The sequence below is a fragment of the Rhamphochromis longiceps genome, linkage group LG7 (assembly GCF_057381845.1).
Source record: "Rhamphochromis longiceps isolate RC_006_pf linkage group LG7, R_longiceps_female_GT1.1, whole genome shotgun sequence".
Taxonomy (NCBI): Eukaryota; Metazoa; Chordata; class Actinopteri; order Cichliformes; family Cichlidae; genus Rhamphochromis; species Rhamphochromis longiceps.
The window spans coordinates 55,816,344-55,838,430 of NC_140563.1; the positions used below are offsets into that span (position 1 = coordinate 55,816,344).

At 41.0% G+C, this 22,087-nt stretch overlaps 2 protein-coding genes across 2 annotated transcripts in view; both read right to left on the minus strand.

The window, feature by feature from the left end:
- Nucleotides 1-11,531, minus strand: part of jmy (junction mediating and regulatory protein, p53 cofactor) — a 29,167-nt gene extending 17,636 nt beyond the window's left edge. The window contains exon 1 of the mRNA XM_085414427.1: nucleotides 10,095-11,531. Within this exon, the coding sequence (XP_085270553.1) occupies nucleotides 10,095-10,964 (870 nt within the window). The 5' untranslated portion in view covers nucleotides 10,965-11,531. The remainder of the gene's footprint in view (nucleotides 1-10,094) is intronic.
- A 1,997-nt stretch (nucleotides 11,532-13,528) lies between these two features.
- On the minus strand, nucleotides 13,529-18,081 carry bhmt (betaine-homocysteine methyltransferase). The gene is made up of 8 exons (XM_085414428.1): nucleotides 17,935-18,081; nucleotides 17,597-17,729; nucleotides 17,398-17,510; nucleotides 17,077-17,268; nucleotides 16,254-16,401; nucleotides 14,467-14,649; nucleotides 14,129-14,357; nucleotides 13,529-14,042 (listed from the first exon to the last, which is right to left on the minus strand). The coding sequence occupies exons 1-8, from the start codon at nucleotides 17,956-17,958 to the stop codon at nucleotides 13,862-13,864; spliced, it is 1,203 nt and encodes a 400-aa protein (XP_085270554.1). The 5' UTR covers nucleotides 17,959-18,081; the 3' UTR covers nucleotides 13,529-13,861.
- Nucleotides 18,082-22,087: the final 4,006 nt, after the last annotated feature.

Sequence of the window (22,087 nt, forward strand, 5' to 3'; positions counted from 1 at the left end):
GACTGGATATGTGACCTATAAAATCAGCATGTGTATTAAATGGAGCAGGAGAAACCTGGTTATTCACATATCTATTTACATAGTAGATTTCTGATATTCTGTGTGCACCCATGTGTTGACTTCTCACCATCACAACCACTATCTTATTCACCCACAGAGACAGATCGGAACCAAGGATAAGAAGTTAATTATCCACTGTGTCCTGGTCCCGATTAGTACTACAAGTAACACAGGCACGTTTCTGAAAAGCAGAATGTGTACGTGTCTGCATGTTAGTCTGCTCAATAAAATACACAAAGATACCATGATTTCATATAACTAACATACTTGGAAAATATACCAACACACCTATTTGTCAGTCTACTTGTCCTGCAACTGGTGCATTGAGGACATTGGAAAGTTGTGTGAGCTCAGAAATATGTGCATGTTAGAAAAATTTGAACATTATCATTAAAAGCTTTAAATTGATTGTAATTTAATGCCAATGACATGCATCTTTTCATAATTAGGCATGTCATTTTGACTCTTTATAGATATTTTGGTCTAAGTAGTTTGAGTACTGAATTATTACTCAACTACAGTCCTGTGACAAAGTCTCAAATGACCCTAATTTCTGTATATTTTGCTAGGAGAATGGGAAATTGTTGCAAACATACATGGAAATACACTACAGAAGCAAATCGGAAAATCAAGATTGTATGACCATCTTTATTCAACATAGACTGAACTCGCTTATGCAAGCCTTCAGGTAATGTCTTCAAGAAATAGTTCTCTAGGCTTCTTGAAGGACATCCAAATCTCTTCTTTGGACCTTGACTGCCTTTTGTTGTGTTCAGAGCTGTGCAGCCAGTCAGACACTTTCCAGATAGTACTGCATGGTTTGATCAAAATATGGCACTTTACAATACTGATAAAAACCTGCTGCCACTGATTTTCAGTTCTTATGCAATTTCGCTTATCTCAGCCTTTCCTTCTAATTTACCTTAAGAAGGGCTTCTTGACAGTCACAACTGAGACCATTTCTGATATTCCGTTTCTGATATTCCGTTCACCAAGTTTCCAGCTAATAGCTCTTTGGGAATCATTGTTTTCTATATTCTATACCTATACTGGGAACAAATTCTGTGTTTTTGTGATAGTGTACTTGTAACAACAGTTTAAAATTGGCTCTTTGCTAGGTTATCTGTCATTTGTAGATAGGCTTTTTTGTCTGAAGGACAAGGATAAATGTAAAGTGGCTTAATAAACCAACACAAAAGAAAAACACTTCTCTGAAGTGGTCAAGTGCAAGGGCTGGACTGGAAAGAAGTGACAAAGCAGACAATGTCCAAGGAAAAACTTTGAAAGACCTTCAAAAAACTGGTAAAACTTTGTTCCAAAATACTTAACCTTCCTCTTGCATTAGGGTCGGCAGTGGCCCGTTTTTAGGTTTTAAATGCATAAAAGTGGATATTAAATTTGTTTATTTCAACAAGACATTAGACTTTGTCAGGAATCTCCATTTAAACAAAACAAAACAAAAAACTGAATTTAACTAAATTATAAAAAGTTCTGGTGAAAATGATGACCTTTGTGTGTTGGGGTTGGTTTCGACACAGTTATAATATAAGACTATAAAACTAAAAAGTTTTATGATTTCGGTTTTAGTGCTAAAACTGAAATCATAAACGCACTCTGAGCTCTCCCACACTATCAGAGAGAGAGAGAGTACACATCTCCAGTTTGTAGCATACAAAAATAAGAAGATTTACAATAAGCCAAACTCTTGATCGTATCTTTGCTAAAGATGAGAGGACACAAAAAGCATAGCAATATAATTGACCATCTTTCTGAGGACAATAGATTATCAACCAGAGGACAAAGATACATCTGATGATGTCGTCACATGTGCTAGAGCTGCTCTCACTTCTGCTGAAACATACAAATCCAGAAGTGTTGACATATCTCCATCCATCCATCTTCATCCGCTTTATCGGGGGCCGGGTCGCAGGGGCAGCAGCCTAAGCAGAGAAGCCCAGAACTCCCTCTCCCCAGCCACCTCCTCCAGCTTATCCGGGGGAACACCAAGGCGTTCCCAGGCCAGCCGAGAGATATAATCTCTCCAGCGTGTCCTGGGCCTGCCCCGGGGCCTCCTCCCGGTGGGACATGCCCGGAACACCAACCCCAGGAGGCATCCTTGTCAGATGCCCAAACCACCTCAGCTGGCTCCTTTCGATGTGGAGCAGCAGCGGCTCTACTCTGAGCCCCTCCCGGATGGCCAAACTTCTAACCCTATCTCTAAGGGAGAGGCCAGCCACCCTTCGGAGGAAGCTCATTTCCGCCTCTTGTATCCGCGAGTTCGTTCTTTCGGTCACTACCCACAGCTCGTGGCCATAGGTGAGGGTAGGGACGTAGATCGACCGGTAAATTGAGAGCTTTGCTTTTACACTCAGCTCCCTCTTCACCACGACGGACCGGTGTAGCGTCCGCATCACTGCAGCCGCCGCACCAATCCGTCTGTCGATCTCCGGCTCCCTTCTCCCATCACTCGCGAACAAGACCCCGAGATACTTGAACTCCTCCACTTGGGGCAGGAACTTGTCCTGACCTGGAGTGGGCACTCCACCCTTTTCCGGCTGAGAACCATGGCCTCAGATTTGGATGTGCTGATCCTCATTCCCGCTGCTTCACACTCGGCTGTGAACCGTTCCAGTGCGAGCTGGAGGCCATCACCCGATGAAGCCAACAGAACCACATCATCCGCGAAAAGCAGTTGTTGTTGACAAAAGCAGTTGTTGACATATCTTTTTAGTCCAATAACTCCTGGCTTACATGGTAGGGTAATTGCTACACATGTCATCAAAGTGACGCCTGGGATTACCTGGTTTGCTGTGACAAGAATAAGTGACATCAAGACACGTTTTGATCCGTTTATGCCATTGTCATTTTTTGAAGGAAAAAAAAGTCCATGGCAACATTTGGAATGGCATTGATGAGAATACCTGGATGCCTATAATGGTGTTCTTCTTGCTGGTGTGTACAGATCCAGCAATGAGAACACTGATAGTCTTAGGGACACATCAACAGGCAGAACTATTTTCCAGACTACAATGTCACTTCAGACCTTCGGAATAATATCAAGAGTCCTCAGACTTTACAACACCGATACTAGAGCAACATCTGACAAGCTTGTTCCCATTAGGAACGGATGCAGGTCTTTCCACTGACTGATGTTCAACCCTGAGGTGACAGTAGATGAACATTTTGCCCCTTCCCATGACAAATGCACCTTCTGGCAATACATGCCCAGTAAGTCAGGTAATATGACATTTTGTGATGTGATGCAAAAACTAGCTATGCATAGAACTGTGGAAGATGCGGAAAAGGAAAACCAGTGAGTGGCATCCCTGAGAAAATTCAGGGAAAACATCTAATCTTTGATACGATAACTGGACTGCAGGGGTCACAATGTGACAAATTCTTTACCATCTATGATACTGGACAAGAACTATCTGCCACAGATAAAAACAATACAGGTATAAAAGCTACTTTTGGCTGCTCCTTTATTCACCAGGGGTTGCCATAGGAGGTAGCTCCCATGTTTGATTTGGCAGATGTTTATACCAAATGCCCTTTCTGACACAACCCCCAAGAGGTTTGTGTTTCCCTTTGAAACAAAAAAAAGGTATAGGTATGATTACAACTAAGAGAGCCATTGAAAAGAAAAAAGAAATCCCTCTATAACATGTAATGTCAGTCATAAATTACACTACTTCATCACTGTAGTCACTAAAATAGTGTTCTCAGTTAAGGTTTATTGATTCTGGAGCTGCACAATTACACTGCAAGTTAGAAGAAAACAAAAAGAAACAAAAAAAACAAAAAACAAAACAAAACAAAAAAAAAACATTGTTGGTTTTAATTTGTTGACTTAAAATTTAAACACATCCTAAGAAGCTTTTGCACAGCTGACATTCAGACTTCAAAACACATGGCGGGGGATCCTATTACTATGCGTGCTGGTTCACCGTCAGGGCATACTGGGACACTCGGTGGAACTGGGTCATTATTAACATTAGTCACTCCACCCTTGTTTCCCTTCTGTCCGGCATATGTGATGTGAAAAAGGTCTATACTGTGGCTTATTCCATGACAACGTTAACCTTTGATTTTTTTTTATTTTTTTTTTTACTAGAAACTATTGCCAAGTTAATTCTGTTATCTGTAGAAAAGGGCTAATGTTGCGACACTGGAGTCACTTGCTGCACCAAATGTGGGTCTAATTCTGATTCTTGATTACAGTCAGGTCCAAACAAAAGCCCTTTCAAAGCGCAAAGAAAAAAAATCCTAGTAATCATGTGTAAGTGCAGGCACACTAGTCTGCGTGGTCAGGAATGATGCCATAAAATACATTGTTTAAGTGCAGTACAAGATAAATTGGCCTCTACTGTTGCTGATGTCCAAGCGTCCACAGACACTTCATTGTTCCAGAGAAAATAACCATTAAAACAACTATTGTTCACAGGAAATACAATTCACCTCCCAGCTCTCAGAAGCCAGCAGCTTCAGTTCACACAGCATAATACTTCTCCTTCACGTCTGCCTCAGATAATATTGAAATGTACCACCACACCAATCGTCATCCAAAGTAGTGAATAAAGTGATCTCGCTCTGCAGAAACAGATAGATATGAATAGAGACTCCTATATTAACTGTGGCCTGAGTTTCCACAGCCCTCCACAGTGGGTACTGGGGTAGACACTACACGATTCAGCTCCAACACTGCTCCTACTGTTTACTTTAGCTCTGCGTAGCCCTGGAAACCAGTGCCCAGCCGTACACCCCCTGCAGCCACTGCTAGCCAGGAAAGCCCCTGAGCTAAATGAGCCGACTCTAATTCAGACTGGAGAATTTTAGAATAAATCGCTAAAGCTGGACTTGCACATTTTTCTTTTACAATTCCCATTTTTATAATGCAACAATTTCACTTCCTGCAGTGATGTCATTTTAATGGTCTGATATATTTGTTGGGAACAGTATAAGGCAAAGAGCTGCTGCTCTTGCCCTCCAAAGCCAACTGTATTACTTGTCTTAATTAGTTTTTGGGCAATTACCAATTAATCAATAAGTTAATGAACAGAAAAATACATGGGCTGCTGTTTTAATAACTGATTTTTCATCATTCATCAACACATTACAATCCTAGAATTAGGATTACAATACATTACAATCCTAGTATTGTAATGCTTATTTTTACCACAAGTGACATATTGATGATGAACTGAATGTTGTCAGGTGTGGGGTGTATAGGTGTGTTAAGCTTTTCTTTTTCTTTTTTTTTCTTTTTTAAACTGGGACCAGTAAAACAGTATACTGTGCAAGCTTTTTGGCCTGCTGCTGGCCTGTTTGGTGACTGACAGAAAAAAAGAAAAAGCAGGTGAACTGACAGATCTTAAGATTACTTGAGCTAACAGCTGCAACCCCGTTGCTTTCTAGTAGACATGCCTGTAGCATGCAGGGGTAAGTCTAAAGCTTATTTTATTGTACGGCACATGTGTCCTTAATTGTCTATAGTGAGCCTACCAAGAGGTGTTGTCAACCTACACAATCATGCTCCTGTGCAGTCCTCCAAAAACCCAACAGCATGTAGCTCAGGTGTCCTTACTGAGAGATATCTATTTCACTTCAGCTCTTTGTGTGTTATAACTTTACTCGTCTCCACAGCTGACTGAAGGGTCAAAAACATCAAAAGCTGAAGCAGCCCACAGACTGATTGTACCACATATTTTGGGGACTGCTTCCATCTGGCAACAGCCACTCTCTGCAGGTAGACGGGCTGTTCGTAGCTTCCTACAGCCTGCCAACACACCACCAATGGAAAGCCATGTTCACCCCATAAAAAAGGGGAACAACATTTACCCTACTGCATTTACTTTTAAGTTACTGTTACCATGTTTTTTGCAGATACAGTTTTATAATATGAAATATAAATCTACTAATAAATTATGCTACATTCTTGTAGATTATGCTACCAGTATAACGTAATTACACATTTATAATGTAATTAAATGGGACTTTTTTGTGGGGGAAATAAATGGACTGGTATTCATATAACTACTACTCAAGTTGACCACTCAAAGCACTTTCTACTACAAGTCTCACTCACCCTATCACACACATTGATACAACGCTATTATCTATGCCGCTAAGTGCTTTGTCTAACACACGCACGCCACAATAAAAGCATGAACTACTGCTCCTGTGGGGAAAATAAATTATACTGAAAACTGCACAAATGAACTGGACTATTTGTTTGAACATCAGTCTGATATTGCCTAGTGTGATGTTGAGCATTTAGAATCCCCACGCACCGCATCCAAAAGCTCATCATTTAAGAACAATCCTATTAACTTTAATTTAAACTGTACTCAACTGCTGCGATCATAGTTTTTTGTTTTTTGACAAATTTAAAAGCTAACAATTATTATTTCACATTGTAAGACAAAATTACTGTAACCCCTGCTTGGTCCATTTTATTGTGTACCCAGACATCAAACACACAGCTGAAGGCACCATCCAGGATTTCAGGCATTGCTCTCTTTTAAGTGCCTCTTATTATTACTCTGACTAGTTTACATATCATTTGCTTATGCCTTATTAGTGTTCTGCTCTTACTCTTGTTATTCTATATCAGCCTGACAATAAGAGTATATTGTGTGTATGTTTGCTTGTCTGCTATGGATAAATATGCATGTTTTAAAGCAGTTTGCAAATGAATAAACATAAAACCTATGTTAAGCCTTGCTGTTAAACAGAAGGCCTTCCAATGTGAAATGAGTACATAATAATTACAGGGACATTCCTGGTAATATGCACTAGAGTATAGCTGCAGTATACCAGCTCTGTCATCAGGACTTACTCTTGCTGCTGCTACATCTGCTCAGTCTTGCTGAAGCAGTTTCCCTTCTGCCTTTTAATTGAGATGTGAGGCAGGAAGAGAACGCCCTGACTGAGCAGAGACTGGATTTTAAAGCTCATTTGAAACTGAATGCTGTTCAGGAGTCGTCAATCAACAGACCTCAGGCCTAAATCTTTCAGGCAACTTGATTGGTTCTGGCTTTCTCAGCACAAAAGTTTCATGTAGTGATAGATGAAAATAGTAATGCCACCTGTAATCAACAGAGGTAATGTCAACTGGTTAAACACAACGTTTAAGATGCATTTTTAATATCAATAATTTGCATATTGTAACTATTATTTTACTTATTTTTGAGGAGTTGCTCTGACAAAAAATTGTCAGAAAAGTACAGCTTCAGCTCTATGTGTTCCCATTTTTAGCTCCAACAAGACAATACCAGCAGGCAAAACAGCAATTGTTGTGAACGTATCAGTTTATGTACAACTAAAAAGATGTGAGTGACACAAAATATAAAATACCCCTATACATAAGTGTGAATGAAGTAAACTGCTCCGTTCAGTAACTGTACAGCAGACTAACAACACAGCTGTGCCTGAGGCAAACATGCAGACACACCATAACAAAAACTGTGGGCGTACACAAAACATGCAGAAGCCATGTTAACCTTCAACATACAAAGGTCAAGAGGTCGCCCAGCAAAGAAGAGAAACTTGATTATTGTACACATTTAGGCCTGAATTTCAAACCACCCAGAGGAGTAGTTTAACTGTCAAAAAATTTTACAATGGTTGTACAGATTTAAACGTCACAGAGAGAACGATTACAAAAGATGCTGCTTTTTCATATATATCACAACAATAATATATGTGATACATATATTTGCATTTATTCAAATGACAAGCATGTTGATTGCTGGATTCCTTCTTGACTGTTTTCTCAGACTACCAATCGCTACATAGACATTGGCAACTTGGGCATACAGGACTACACACATGAAACAAGCAACTAATCCCTTTTTCATTACTCTTTATTGTTTTGCTATATTTATTTGTACAAATGAAAAACTTTACATCAGTACTTTTGTCTTTGCCTCACAATATATTATAATCTAAACCTGACTTATAAAACTCTACTATTTTCACTGTTATAATTAGAGTATCATCTATAAACAACAGTCTAATTTCGATTGCACAATCTACTGATATTTTTGCTTTAATGGAAGAAATTGTCATATTTTTGTCATTTTGGTGACTACATATGGCTACATGGTTTATTTTGTCAAATATAACAGTTTACAATTCAGGAAATACTAAATTTTTAAGTATCTGAGAGGCCAGAGAAAATTTAAAGGTTTCATCTAGTCATGTTCAAATTGATCAAAACATACTGGAAGTGGGTCAATACACCTTTTTCCAAAAATAAACAAGTAAAACCTTTGAAATTATTTGATATATGGAGCTATAATTTCACAGCCTTATATATGTGCAAATTTTAAACCATAACATTTCCAGGCAAATCAGAGGTGCTTGAGCAGAAAATGTTCTGATCTGAGATAGAATGACTCTTATATGATACCTGTGGCTTAGATTTTATAGTAAACACTATAGCGTGGTTTTTTTTTTACGTATGCTTTCACTTTAATCTCTCTGCGCTACAATTGTAGTTAACCTCCCATCACCTTTTGTTCCCTTCACATCCTTGTCATCGCAGAACAAGAAACTATTAACTTGCAATATGTCAGGTCCCCTGGCAATAAGCTGGATTTCGTATGGCATCAGACCACAGATAAGGAAAAACTGGGAAAGTGTCAAAGTACAATTATTAAGAGCAGTGATTTTCAGTCTGAAGCTTTTCCAGACAATGAAAATTATCATTCTTGGCAAGGATTAAAAAGTAAAATTTTCTCTGTTTCTGTTGCTTGGATAGAGCAACGTAATTAGTGGAGTACGGAAGCACATTACTATAAGATCACCATATCTTTATGGTAAAAAACTGTAAATTTTACTTGAGGTAAAATGACATGCCCTCCTTTTCTCCCAATATCATCATGCAATTAAACCAACTACAGCCCTGAAAGTGTTGGAACCAGGTCAGCATACTTAAAGTCAAAGTTCATCATGACTGAACCTGGAAACTTGGGAACAAGTACAATCCAATAAAACAGAGTAAATATTACATCTGTTGTTGACACTATAGTGTTCCAACGTGAGGCTGCAGCTTATGATTTGAGCTAGATTATATTTTATTGTTATGTATTAGTAACTGAGTTCTTCCACATGAGTGTGTTGGATAAAATAACAAATAACACTAATTACACATCAAAGGAAGAGTCATCTTTGCTGCTACTAAGAGCTGCCCCATCTTTCACTTAGTTCCATTATCGATTAATCTAACAACTTTTTCCCCGACTAGATTTTAAACACCTGATGAGAGCTGTATGTAATGACTGCTGCTCTTTTTATAAAAACAAGTTCAAACAAAACTCATTCCTGTTTCCTCTGAAGATGTGCCCTGTCACATATGAATCACTAAAGTAATTAAGTATTCCTTGCTCCTTGATAACCAGCTGTTTACTGGTTTGGTGCATCAGTCAGTTAAAACACTCTGGAGGTTAACATTTTTTTCCTGAGGCTACAATTATGATCATAACTTACACCTTTAGAGTATCTGGCACTTCACCTTGCTTTGCCACTCACATCAGGCTACAGACATGAAATATAGCAACATAGCTGGGCTAAATATACACCTTCATCTGTGTAGGATTACACTGAAGCAATCTCGACAGCTGTGGTGACACATCATTCCTGTAACTCCACCTCTTTTTGTTCTCCTGTTTTTCTATGTAACTCCCTTCCAATGGTTCAGCCAACTGGAGTGTAATGTCTGGCCAGACCAGATCATATTACTGGCTTGTGAATGTGCAGCAACAGATGGTAGATCACAGGAGGGGAGGGGGACAAAGGAAGAGGAGGGAAGAGAACCAGCAGCCTTAAAATTATAAATGGACTTAAAATTAAACCAAAATTGCCCCGTTTATCAAAAAAAAAAACAAAAAAAACTACCTTTCCATGTAATGTCAGGCTGCCATTAAGAGTGTACTTATCAGATCTCACATCATCAAGTACTAAAAAGCTTGATTCCCTGCTTTTATTTAAAAGCAAGTCAGACTTCATGACAACTGAATAAGTTACTTCACCTCTTGCATGCGTCTTTTGGCCCTCTCCAGAGCATCTTCATAGCCTTTCTGCCTCAGCTCACTCAGACTCTCGTAGTACTCCTCGGTGTCGTCGCTCTCTGAGAAAAGCACCTGTGAGAGGATCTTCCAGCCGCAGGTGTCCAGGGCATGACCCAGGTACACCTGCAACTGATAGCACAGGGCGTCCGTCTCCCGCTGTGACATCCCGGGCGGACCGAAAAGGACAGTCCACACGCCAGACTGCTCCTCCGGGAAAGAGGGCAAACAAGGCTCTAGGTCCGAGTTGACGGCGCATAGTTGGAGGTGGGCTGCTCTCAGTTCCTGGAAGGAGAACAGTCCAGCCCAGCTGAAGTCTTCGCGGTTACTGGCCTCGATGTCGCCTGGGTCTGCATCATCCGGAGACAGCGTGACATCCACTGGCTCCAGGATCTCCATATCCGTTATCTTGGGTGTCACAACGTCCCATGTCCCTAAAGTGTGACTTACGCACTCATATGACTTTGAACTACCGGCTTTTAAAGTCTTCCTGTCTGCGTTAGCATTTGTTGTGGGTTTCCCTTTGGGGACAGAGTGCGGTCTAACTTTACCCACTTGGCAGACTCCATCTTTCTTCGCCGTGACGGGACTTTTTGTGTGTTTTTCAGCCACGCAGGCACCGGTGGGAGGAAGCCCAGCGATTGGGCCACAGTCGACGTCCAGTAAAGTGCTCCGTCTCTGCACGGTTCTGTTGTGGCAGGTTATGGCGAACTTTCCCTCGACGTCGTTCCAGGCCACAATGAAAACAAATTTATGTCTCTCTTTTTCGTCGAAGACTTTGGGCCGGACGGACACCCATCCGGACTCTAAGTTATCCTCCATGATGAATGACATCTCATCCAGCCAGTAAAAAAAGACACTTAGATATGCGTTAGCCAGAGGAAAAAAAATCTTCCCTGATGTCGAGGCTAAATGCTACTCGTAGCCACCGACAGCAGACCCCACGTTTAAAAAAAACACAAAGTAAGATTTGGCAGAGCTACAGCGAACAAACCGACGAGCTAGATTAAGAGATGACACAAAGGCTTTCTTGCTTTGTTAACCCGCTGTCTGTTGCGTGTAAGCGGCCGAAAGCGCAGCCAACGTCGTTGTCCCTCCTCCAAATGGTCGGATTTGGGATTCCGACATGAAGAAGTTCAAGCAGCCAAACGCACTCGGACACCGCGGTCTAATCGAAGGAGAGAAGTCGGCTTCATATTGCGGCAGCTAATGTCCGTTGCCATGACACCTGGGCGCTCACCTGCCCGATGCTCGCGCTGTCTTGAATGTGCAGCTCTTTGTCCGCTCTCAGACAATGCCGTCGCGCGACGCACATCGGCTCTCGATGTCACGTGTGAGCTTCTGTTTACAAGCAGAAGGTGCGTGCGTGTTTGTCCGGGGAGGGATTTAACTGGTGACCCCCCCCCCCCCCCTCCCTCCGGTGTTGCATTCCATCTCCACGATGAAAATGGTAAATATGATGCTCCTAGAAAATGTCGATACCGTACTGACATGCAAAACGATCTTTGAGCAAATTGTTAGTTAGTTGACTAATATTTCTTTATCTCTATAAAACTACAAAAATATCTCTTTATCTCCCAATAATATGCATTTTAAAAGACGTTTAATGATGCATATAATGTACAATATGCTAATGCTGGTTAACTATATCCGCTAGTCTCTCTTTATACCATGTGAACGTGAAATATATCAATTTATCATTAAAAAGCAATGCAAAGTCTAATATTTTATCAGATGCATTAAGCGTGACATGTCTTTCTATCACAAACTTTTATTCTTTTCACAATTCTTTTTATTTTTTGGATATTTTTAAACACAGTCCAGTTGTACATACTACATCCTTAAAATGTTTTGTTCATTACATTACAGTGTTTAACGTTTTTATTACGCGTACACTTTTTCCACATGAACCCTTGAAGGCAACATAACAGTCCGTTTCTTTTAACAGCTTAATAAACCAAACGGCACACAAAGACAGAAAACTGTTCCACGCAAACTACTTTTTAATTCAGTAACTTTACGTGTTTAATTTTTAAAAAGTGTTCATTACGAGTTGTACTCTTTTGTTTTTTTTTTTAATCTCTATTCCTCTGTCTCTTTTCCTCACTTGCATACGTGCACGAGGAGCATAAACATCTGCACGTGGGCAAATCCATGACGCAAATACGTACAGAACGTGTTTAGTGCCAGACTGCGTACGGTAAGCGAACTGGGTCAAAACAGGTTTATGCACCATTTATTCTCTAAGAAAGTTAATTTTCGCATGCAACTTTAAAATCAATCTAGCGACTAGAAAAAAAATGTAGAGTGGGGCAAAGATTACCTTTATGGTGCTTTTAAAGCTACTAGAAAAAACACCAAGTGGGTTAGTTTACTAAGGGCCTTTTCCAAAATCTTGCTGGTGCTTGACTTATATTTAGAATCTTTTCAACTTTTGATTTCCTCTGAGTGCAAACTTCAGTTCTGTTAGTCACTGCAGAGTATTTGTAGAAATATGCCAGCCTTTGTTGACAGTAAGCTTGAGATGGAAGATGTGCGAGGATTCAAAGTACGATGAGGCAAATCTCAAACGTGAATATGAATGTAAAATACAATCAACGGCAGAAATATTGGCATTGATTGTATTTTTTATATGTTTTGTTTTATTATTATTTTTATTATATTTGAGGGGGGAAAGTAATCTGAAAATAAATGCATTTCCTGCTTTTTAATTCTCTGCCTCTTCTGGTAAATCTTGTGAAAACACATTGAAAAGACATTTCAATGTAGTTCACCAGGTGAAGGTCATGCATTATTGCCATTAAAATTTGGATCAGTTGAGTCAGAGTGCGGAAAGAATACTTCAGCCTAATAAACACAGGAAACCAGAACTCCCTTTGGATTTCCATGGTTTAAAAACAGATAAGCTCTACAGAGCTTCGTAGATTGTTCCCTTATATGGGAATATATATGCAGACCATGTACACCCTTTTTAATGGAAATTGTACTCCCTGATGGCTGTGGAATCTTTCAGCAGGCTATATGCCCTGCCCCAAAAACAAACAAACAAACAAACAAACAAAAAAAAAAAAAAAAAAAAAACCCCAAAGGTTTAGGAATGGATGAACAACAATTAATTTAAGGATTGACTGGGCCTCCGAACTCTTCAGACCTCAATCCAGTTGAGCATCTGTGCGACAAAAACAAAACCTATTTTAGGTGATAAGCAACACACCATTTCCTGAAGTTTGACTTTTATAGGTAAGGCTATGTCCATATTAATGCATTTTCGTTTGAAAACTCATTGTTTTCTCTCCGTTTTGGCCTCCCATCCACCCTGAGATGGCGTTTTCCCCTATCCGGGCTAGTGTGGACGTAGTCTAAATGACCCTTCCAAGGAACAAAACCACCAGTGCTGATTTCTTTGTTGCAGTTTGTCGTTTATTGCTGCCCACATCATTGTGACATTACTTGGGTGCTTTCACAAACAACTGTACATTTGTAATACAGTAATTTCACTTTTTTTCTTTAAACAGTTGTGATGGTCATAATAACACTGAAGGCTCAGTCTGGAAAGCCAGTTTCAAAGGTTAAGCATATGATGCCAGTCTTTCACATAGTAAAAATGGTCCTAAAAAAGAAAGAACTTCAGCATTTCAATCTTTTTTGGTACATAAACTTTGGGGAATGTGTGAGTATGCCTTCTCACGCCACCCCTTTGCTTCTCCTTGTCAAAGGCCTCAGACAGGAGCTCAGTGGCCTTGGCTGGCCTTGTCAAACAGAGCCTCCAGCTGCTCCTTGGAGGTAGCCTCCTTTTGCTGCATCAGGTCAGCGTGGCCTTTGGTGACTCCCCAGCTATCAGGTGTGGACATGGAGGGGCAGAAGGGGCGGCCAGAGGCGGGCTTCAGCTTCTCCCAGTAGTCACGGCGGGCCCTAAAAAGAGAAATGGCAAGCTGTCCTGAAAACAAAACAGTGGCAATAATCTTGAGGTGCTTTGAGAAAACTGAAATAACATCTACCTAGCTCTAACCCAAGGCTTGGTGTGCAATGACAGGCCACTACCCCAGCTGCCATGCTTCTCAGATCCAGCAGGAAGACAACCTCGCTCAGCTTCCAGCTCCTCAGCCAAGGCACGGATGTGATACGGTTCAAATCCGCAGCAGCCTCCAATGTAGCGAATCCCAGCATTATATGCTTCCCGGGCATATTTATGCATGTCCATTCTGGTCAGGATCCTTGGCTCCAGACCTGTTGGAAGAGGAGTTTATTTTTGAGGATTTCTTAAAAAAATGTTTTTATGTGGATTGAGAATTTTTAATTTTTTAAAACATTTTTTTTTAAAAAGTAGAGTAATGACCAAACGGGAATTCCGGCAGGTCGATGAATCCCTGGCAGCCGCAGTCCGGAGTATGAAAGGCCAGTGGCTGGGACATGTAGTGAGCCTTCAGCCCAGCCTTCTCCACACCCTCCTTCATCAGTTTCACAGTCTTCACACAAGTCTCTGGGTCAAAGTGGCAGTTAATGCCAACAATATCAGCACCTACAGAGAAGATGTGCAGAACAGATCAGAACTGAGGCAATAAATTGTTGAGATTGTGGAAAATTCTTGTAAGAAATGGTAGCAATCCATGTTGGTTTCAGCTCAATGCTGGATGTATCAGTGCACATGGCTGATTACCTCAGCATCTGTTCATACCACCACTGGATGGCAGCAAAAATCTGATCTACACAGTGGCTTTAACAAGAAATCTAATGACTGAACATTAACACAGACTAAGACTTCAAATGAATACAAACTGCATGCATCGAGTTTAAGATGTCAGGTCCATACCACTAACATGCTAAAAATGCTTTCTTGGTGTATTTGGAGATTGTGACAAATGAAGTTTTGGACCACAAAAACACCAGAAGTCAAGATATTTTGAAACGTAGACACTTTGCAGACCTTGCAAGTCTTGATTTTTTTTTCCCCACATAACAAAATGAGATGTCCAAACACCCACATTTAGTTTTGCAGTGCTGTTGCGTAATAATATGCGCATTTGTATGACATACCCATGGTAGGCCTGATTGCATTGCTAGACTATATGCCATATGACATAGGACCCGAGCACTTCCCAAACCAACTAAAATTAGTCTTCTGGAAATGTGTAGATCAGCTAAATGTGAGCAAAAGATTGTCAGCATCTGATGTAGGAAACAAGAAAGATTGGCGCAAAGCTTCCACATGTGCCAATGGGAAAATTATACTGAATCCCACATGTCAGCTGAAGATAGCAGGTCCAAAAACAAGCTTGAGGGTAATGTAGCACTAAAACAGGGTGAACAGTTTCCCAGGAGGGTAAACAAGTGCAATGGATAATATTAATTACAGACCCACTGTGTCCCTCCAGTGTGCAGCATGCACTACACCCTGACTGGTCCAGCTACACAGAACAAGACCAGTTCATTTTAAACTGCTTGACCTGAATTTACCATAGTGTGACAAAAAAAGCAGCTGTGAGGAGAGGTGCACTTAGCTCTGAATACGACATTGAAGCCCCATTAAGATACTGAATACACTGTATGTTGTCCACATGGTTCACCGTACCAGGAGGTGTGCGGACCACAAATGTGGGTTCTTACCAGACAGGGAGAGGGGAATGAAAGATGCTATAGAGTTTCATTACAGGAAACCACTTTAAGCACACAGGCTTTCTTTACAGAAGACGAATCGTAATACTCTAGGCCGAGTTAGCAGGAGAAGTCTGGAGTACGAACAAACCAGCCTTAAGTTCATAAGAGACATTTCAACATAGTTCATAGTTATTCATAGGCAGAACTGTGTGCAGCTGTTTGAGCTGATAATGAATTTGAAGTCTGCTTTTATCAGACCTGATCCAAGAGCTTCAATGACATGCAACAGGGTTCGCATCCTTTAGACAACAAGACATTCTGCAATTGTGACCACTGATGTGTGCATCCATTGCTCTGTAGTTACATTACCAAAACATTAGTTCTCAGGTAGTTTCTCTAAACTCTGCTGAGTTTCTTCATATACGTCAAACAATGGCGCCAAAATTAAATAATATTGTTGATTAAACATTTTTTTAAAGTCAACTTTTCTTAAATTCCTGTTACTCAACGTGCGGGAAATTGTCGTACCAGCTTTAACAAGTCTGACTGCACAGTCTCCAGGACTGACGCCGTTCAGGTCCCCTTCAGGTCCAATGCACAGAGTCGCAGCGACTGGCTTACCGGAAGCCTTCAAAACCTGGACTGCCCACTCAGCCTCTTCCACGTGCTCAAAGTACTGCAAGGAAGCACAAAACGTAAAGACTGCTGAATTACTAAAACAGTTTAAAGCTGCTGTGGGAGCTCTTTGGGACCCCTCAACCTGAATTCAACATACCGGTCCATAAAGGCGTACAGTCATGAGTACAGTACAGAGTCATGAGAAACACATTCAAATACATTTTTTTGCAGGATACACTTATCTCAGTTACTTGTGCTATTTAAGCAGACTTTGCTACTCACTGAGACGACTTTCTTTCTCAAGTCTAAGTGGAAAAAATATATAAAGTGGTCATTAGTAAACCTGGGCTCCAGCATTTAGATACTGAAATGTGAGCAGTTATACAATGACATGGTGTAACACCCCCTCCAGACTTCTTCAGAGTTCAGCACCTTACGAGAGGGGAATTACATGAATATATAGACATAAAATATATAAATGCATGAATAAATGCATTTCTAATTGCAAAAATGCCCAAGCTGAAAATGATTCATTATTAATAAAGTCATTCAGAGACAGGAGAAGAGATGATATTCTAACCTGCTGCAATGGTTTTGTTAACTTTGCTTTACTCCCAAATCTGCACTGAGACAGTTCTAGTTCAGGGACATCTCTTTAAATGTTGACCTAAGTGATCTCTTATCAAAAGTTGCTTTAAGTTTCCAGAAGGAAATGTTTAAGTTCACGGCATACCTCTGCAATCAAGAAGTCGACATTTTTCTGGACAAAGACATCGATCTGTTTCATGAAGATGGCCTTGACCTCCTCCTCGGTCTTGCCGCTGAGGTATGCCGGGGTCTGAGAGACTCCACCTGCCACCAGAGCGTCACCCTCATTGGCCACCTCTCTGGCCAGGTCACAAGCTGCTTCGTTTATTTGGCGTCCCTGTGGATGAAAGGAAATATTTTTTAAAACCACTTATAAATCAGTTCAACTTTCATGTTTTGAGTCCGTTTAAACCCCTCTGCATGCTTGATGAGAGCTCAGAGCAGCTGCACATGAAAACAAACTCACGGTGAAGCTCAGAGTCTGGCCCCTGTTCTCTAGTTTGTCATCGCTTGCGTAGAAAGTGAACGTCTGCATGACATTGGAACCAGCTCTCAGGAACTCTCTGTGCAGCTGCCGCACTGCAAACACAACACCCCCCATTCAGCACTCACAAAACTGGAACTTCAACATTTAAGCTTTAAATGGAGAGCAAGCAGAGTCCTACCCGCTTCGGGGTGCTCGGCAGCAGCTTCAGGTGTCCACGGCCCGGCTTTTACATAACCTCTCTTCTCGAGCGCGAAGACAAAGCCTCCGTCCCCAATAACGACCTCTCCTGCATCCAGGCGCTTCAAAATGTTCTGCCGTGAAGTTAACACGCAAATCAAATCAAAACAACACACAGAGCTGCACAACACCCATTTCATTGCATGAAGCGCGGACAAGCTGACTCAAGTTCAGAGCGCCCTTTACATTTTTTAATCATGCAACATGACGAGAAACATAATAAACAAAAACAAAATACAACGTGTGCATTATCCAGGACTGATCGGAGTGCACGCCTACCTTCTTTTCTCCCGCTGGTGCCATGATTACTGTAGCAGTGACCGCCTCACACTTCTCAGCAGCAGAGTCTTGAGTTTGGAAAAGGCTCGCTTACGGCACCCACGCTGCATTTATAATCCAAGATGGGTGTGTCGCTCCTGATGTCACCCGAATACCACCTCCCTCTTCCACTTCTGATCTTGTTGTTGTTGGTGACGGCGCAGAATCCGTAAAATCTCGGCTCTGTGGAGAGGCGTTGTTTGATCACTTTTGCGGAATAAAAGTACAGCATCTAACCTTTATAGGAAGTTTGAAACCATTACCTATAAAAAACAAAAAAACAAAAACCGTTTTCTAAAATGATTTTTCTCAGTGTTTGTGTAAGGACAGGTCAGGTAAGTGAACACACAGGGTCAGACAGCACTGCCTAATTTTTGTGTTTGTAGGTCAGTTATGCCTAAGAAAGAGCTGAATGAATTGTGTGTGTATGCTCACTGATGATGTTATGTCAATGGCAACTGGGAAAACAATTATGTGGTCACAAGGGAGTCACCAAGGGGGGCCAGGGGTGGCACTGCCCATCCCCCAAAATTTGCTGGCCCCTCCAGTGGCCTCCCCTGGCAAGGCTGTCCTATTTTGGTAATGATTCTAATAAACATGAGCACAAGAGAGAGGAAGACACCCCACAACGAGTTGAATGACATTAATTTGTTATTTATTCCTGCTTAAAACAGATTGTTATGGATTTCAAAATCTTATTAGATTTGTAATATGTACATGTTTTCAGTGATATCATCTTTGATAGCAGAAAATTAACTAGGCATATAATTCTTTTCTTTCTCCCTTTTTTTTGCCATATTTTTCAAGTAGCCTATATTTGACAACATCATAATAAGACTGGAAATTCTGTTTTTGGTTTGCCACCCTAATATTTTTAGTGGCCCCCATACGGCCACCCCTATGTAAAAATTCTGGAGGCACCCCTGGTGATTACACCTTACAAACCAGTAAGGTGTAGGTTGTTTGGGTGTGACAGGGCTGAATATAGACAACAGTGATGTAAACTGGGGTCAGATCCTCAGGTTCAGGTCTTTGGCTCAAGTCTTCATTCGCCACACAACTGCCATGGTAACTGAGACCCTGTTCACCCAGCATGCCATGTTTTTAGGGTCCTAAACAGTTTTCTGTACTTGAATATGCAGTATTATATGAAAAGTCTAACTGTTTAGCAAAGTAATGAAAGAAGTATTTAAATCATTTACCTATGTAAAATAAGCAATACTCACATATTCACAGCAACCATCACCTCAAGGTGTTTATACTGCAAAGCACAGACCCTACATTATTTGTGAGAAAAATGCCAACAGCCAGATTCCCCATGAGCAAGTGCTTGGAGATGGTGGGAGAGAAAAACCTCAATTTTAACAAGAAGAGACATACAGAAGAAATGCTCAGGGCATCACAGTGGAAGTAAAGTAGCAGTCTTGAGCATGTGGCAGCATGATTAAGGGATAGTTCAGGGTCACATGACCCAGCCCTAATGAGAAACGATAAAACAATAAAGTTTCATTCCAGTAAAATAAACTTGTGGACAAATGATGGAAAAATAGATCCACATATATCTGGGAATTTTTGAAATTGGAAAATATTGTTCTGTAAAGACAGAGTTAACTGATATTAGGCCGTAAATGACCAAAGAGATGATACCATATGTGGGGGGTGTAAGCTGGGTGGGGCTACTGCTCAGCTGCAGGAGGAGAGGTGGAGCAGTTGATTAAGGGACCAGAGAGGTTCAAGAACAATAGAGCAAATGTCTGTAAAAGCAAGAAATTACTGTTCCATCAATATAAAGAAAAACAGTAAATTGAGGATATGGATCAGTTACCAAAGTTTCGGTACAGGTCTGCTATTTCATGGTGATTTCTAGCCCTGGTTGCTATGGGTCTGATGTTGCCTGAGGAGTTTTATCTGTGTATGTTTGCATGTAGTAGAGTGGAGCCATCATTCCAGATCCAAAAAAACAAAACAAAAAAAACAATGGGAGGCAGCAACTCAAAGGCTTTGTCACATTGACAACACTAAAATCTATATGAATCTCTTCAGTCATTCAGCAGAATGACGTGTAATTGCTGTGCAGTGTGTGTTGTTTGGCAATTAGTTGCTAAATTTAAGAGCACCCTCACTGAAAAGTTGACAAAACCTCAAATCACAGGAAGAAAAAGAAAATGTCAGGCGCTACCACTGCCTTGGGCTTTCCATTATTGCCTTTACAAAAGAATCTGACCATAAAATAAACCCACCAGACATGGAGTTGGAGACTGAGACGGTATTCTCCTGGAGACAATTCTCTGGGTTTCTCAAGCCTTTAATTAACTGCCCTGTGCTCTTCAAATACCTGGTCTTCTATCTTGTCTCACTTTCCCATGCTACATTTATGCCACTGATCCCACATGCCTAGCTTATCTGATTGGCTTGTCGAGAGGAGTTGCCTGAGACTGAGACTCAACAGTGTGGGAGGCACAACCAGAGGCCTGCTTCTCTCTTACCTTAACTCAGGAGATGCAGAAAGTATTTGGCTAACCTTTCTATGAAAAACATGTGACTAAACTCCATCTCACTCTCTGCCAGGGCAAAATTAGTGGCTGAAATGACAAAGTCTTCAAAGCCAACTATATGATTGACTGCTGCTTGTTTCCTTGCCTTACCCATACTCCCCTCAGTGAATCAGAATCTTGGTCAATCACATCTTCATCTTTCATGGGATTCCATCATATTCTGTCTCTATAAAATGCATCTTTCATCTCATAAGTCTGGAAGACGTTGCATTTAGCCCTATGAGCCTCATACTGTACGTTCTCTGTTCTGGTTACCATCCTCATTCCTAAAGCTAACCAGGAGATGAGGACTGCCCTCTGACAATCCTTCCACCTGGAGTTCTCAGCTGCCCTGCCAATCTAATGTCTCCTTAAGTATTTCTCCTTTTTTGTCCTTTCTTGGCTATCAATCTCCCTCTACAGGGGTAAGAATTAGCTGTTGCATCAGCTAAACCTGCAGACATACACGAGCACAGGAAATGAGCCTGCACTGCCCCCCTCATCTCCTCAAGATCCAGAATCAAGCTAACTGCTGTTATATGCCTGTCCCCAGTTACAGACCAAAAGGTGCACATTCAAAAAGGACCAAAAGAGACAATCAGTGCTCTCTTAGTTGTCCTTGTATTTTTTTTTATGTTCTTTAGGTCCTGTGATATGAAATCTGAGTTGTCCCTTGGAATTCACCCCAACAATTCCCACATCCGTGTAGTTTGTGTGTCCTTGTGAAGCAGAGCCACAGGAGGTGGACAGGAGGTGGCGGAGGCCATCAGCTTCTGCTGGGCTGCAACTTCTGCAGCCACAGCCATAAGTCTCTACCTCAGCAGACTGCCAGATTGTGTTTTACCACACTAATATCTTTTTTATTTATTCCTACTCATCAGCTCTTCTCTCTGAGCTCTGCTGCCCAGCCTTTCCTGCCTGATTATACTCTCTCCCCTGCCTGCAAAGTTTAAAAGAAAGAGATGAAATTATTACTTTTTTATATGTAAACAAAAGGCAACACATTTATTTAGTCACAAGCAAAACCAAAACTGCACAAATATTTTAGGTTAGTCTAGATCTCCATGGCACTCCTCTGGCAAACCAGCCCAGACTAACACAAGAGTCAACTAGGCCAAACAACCAGTGGAATGTTAATTCTGAGGGCGGCAGAGCAGACTTGTCATTATGAACTGAAGACAAAGCACACACAAGGAGAAATATATTTATATAATTTTCACTGTGTACAGATTACCATATAACATTTATTAAACACAAAAATTGCATGGATATGAAATCTGACTACATATTTACTCAATATATACAACTCAGGCACAGTCGGGGCCACAAGCCAGGTACTCCTAATGCCGATCCCTAGATCGGATAAATGGAGAGGGTTGCATCAGGAAGTGCATCCATCGTAACTAAAACATGTGGATCGCCATTAATGAGATTTCCATACTGGAAAATGTGTTAGAGGGCACCAAGAGAGAAGGACAGACAGGAGTATGATGGTGAGAGCAAAGATTTTAAATCTAGGGACTTTGACTGGCTGATATGGAGAATTTTGGTAAAGATGTATCACAGATATATCGTGTGTG

Coding starts and splice junctions, on each gene's coding strand:
- bhmt (XM_085414428.1), bottom strand. CDS start 17,958: ATGGCACCAGCGGGAGAAAAGAAG. Junction 17,730..17,934: donor CACCAGCGGGAGAAAAGAAG/GTAGGCGTGCAC, acceptor ACTTCACGGCAG/AACATTTTGAAGCGCCTGGA. Junction 17,269..17,397: donor GCCAGACTCTGAGCTTCACC/GTGAGTTTGTTT, acceptor TTTCATCCACAG/GGACGCCAAATAAACGAAGC.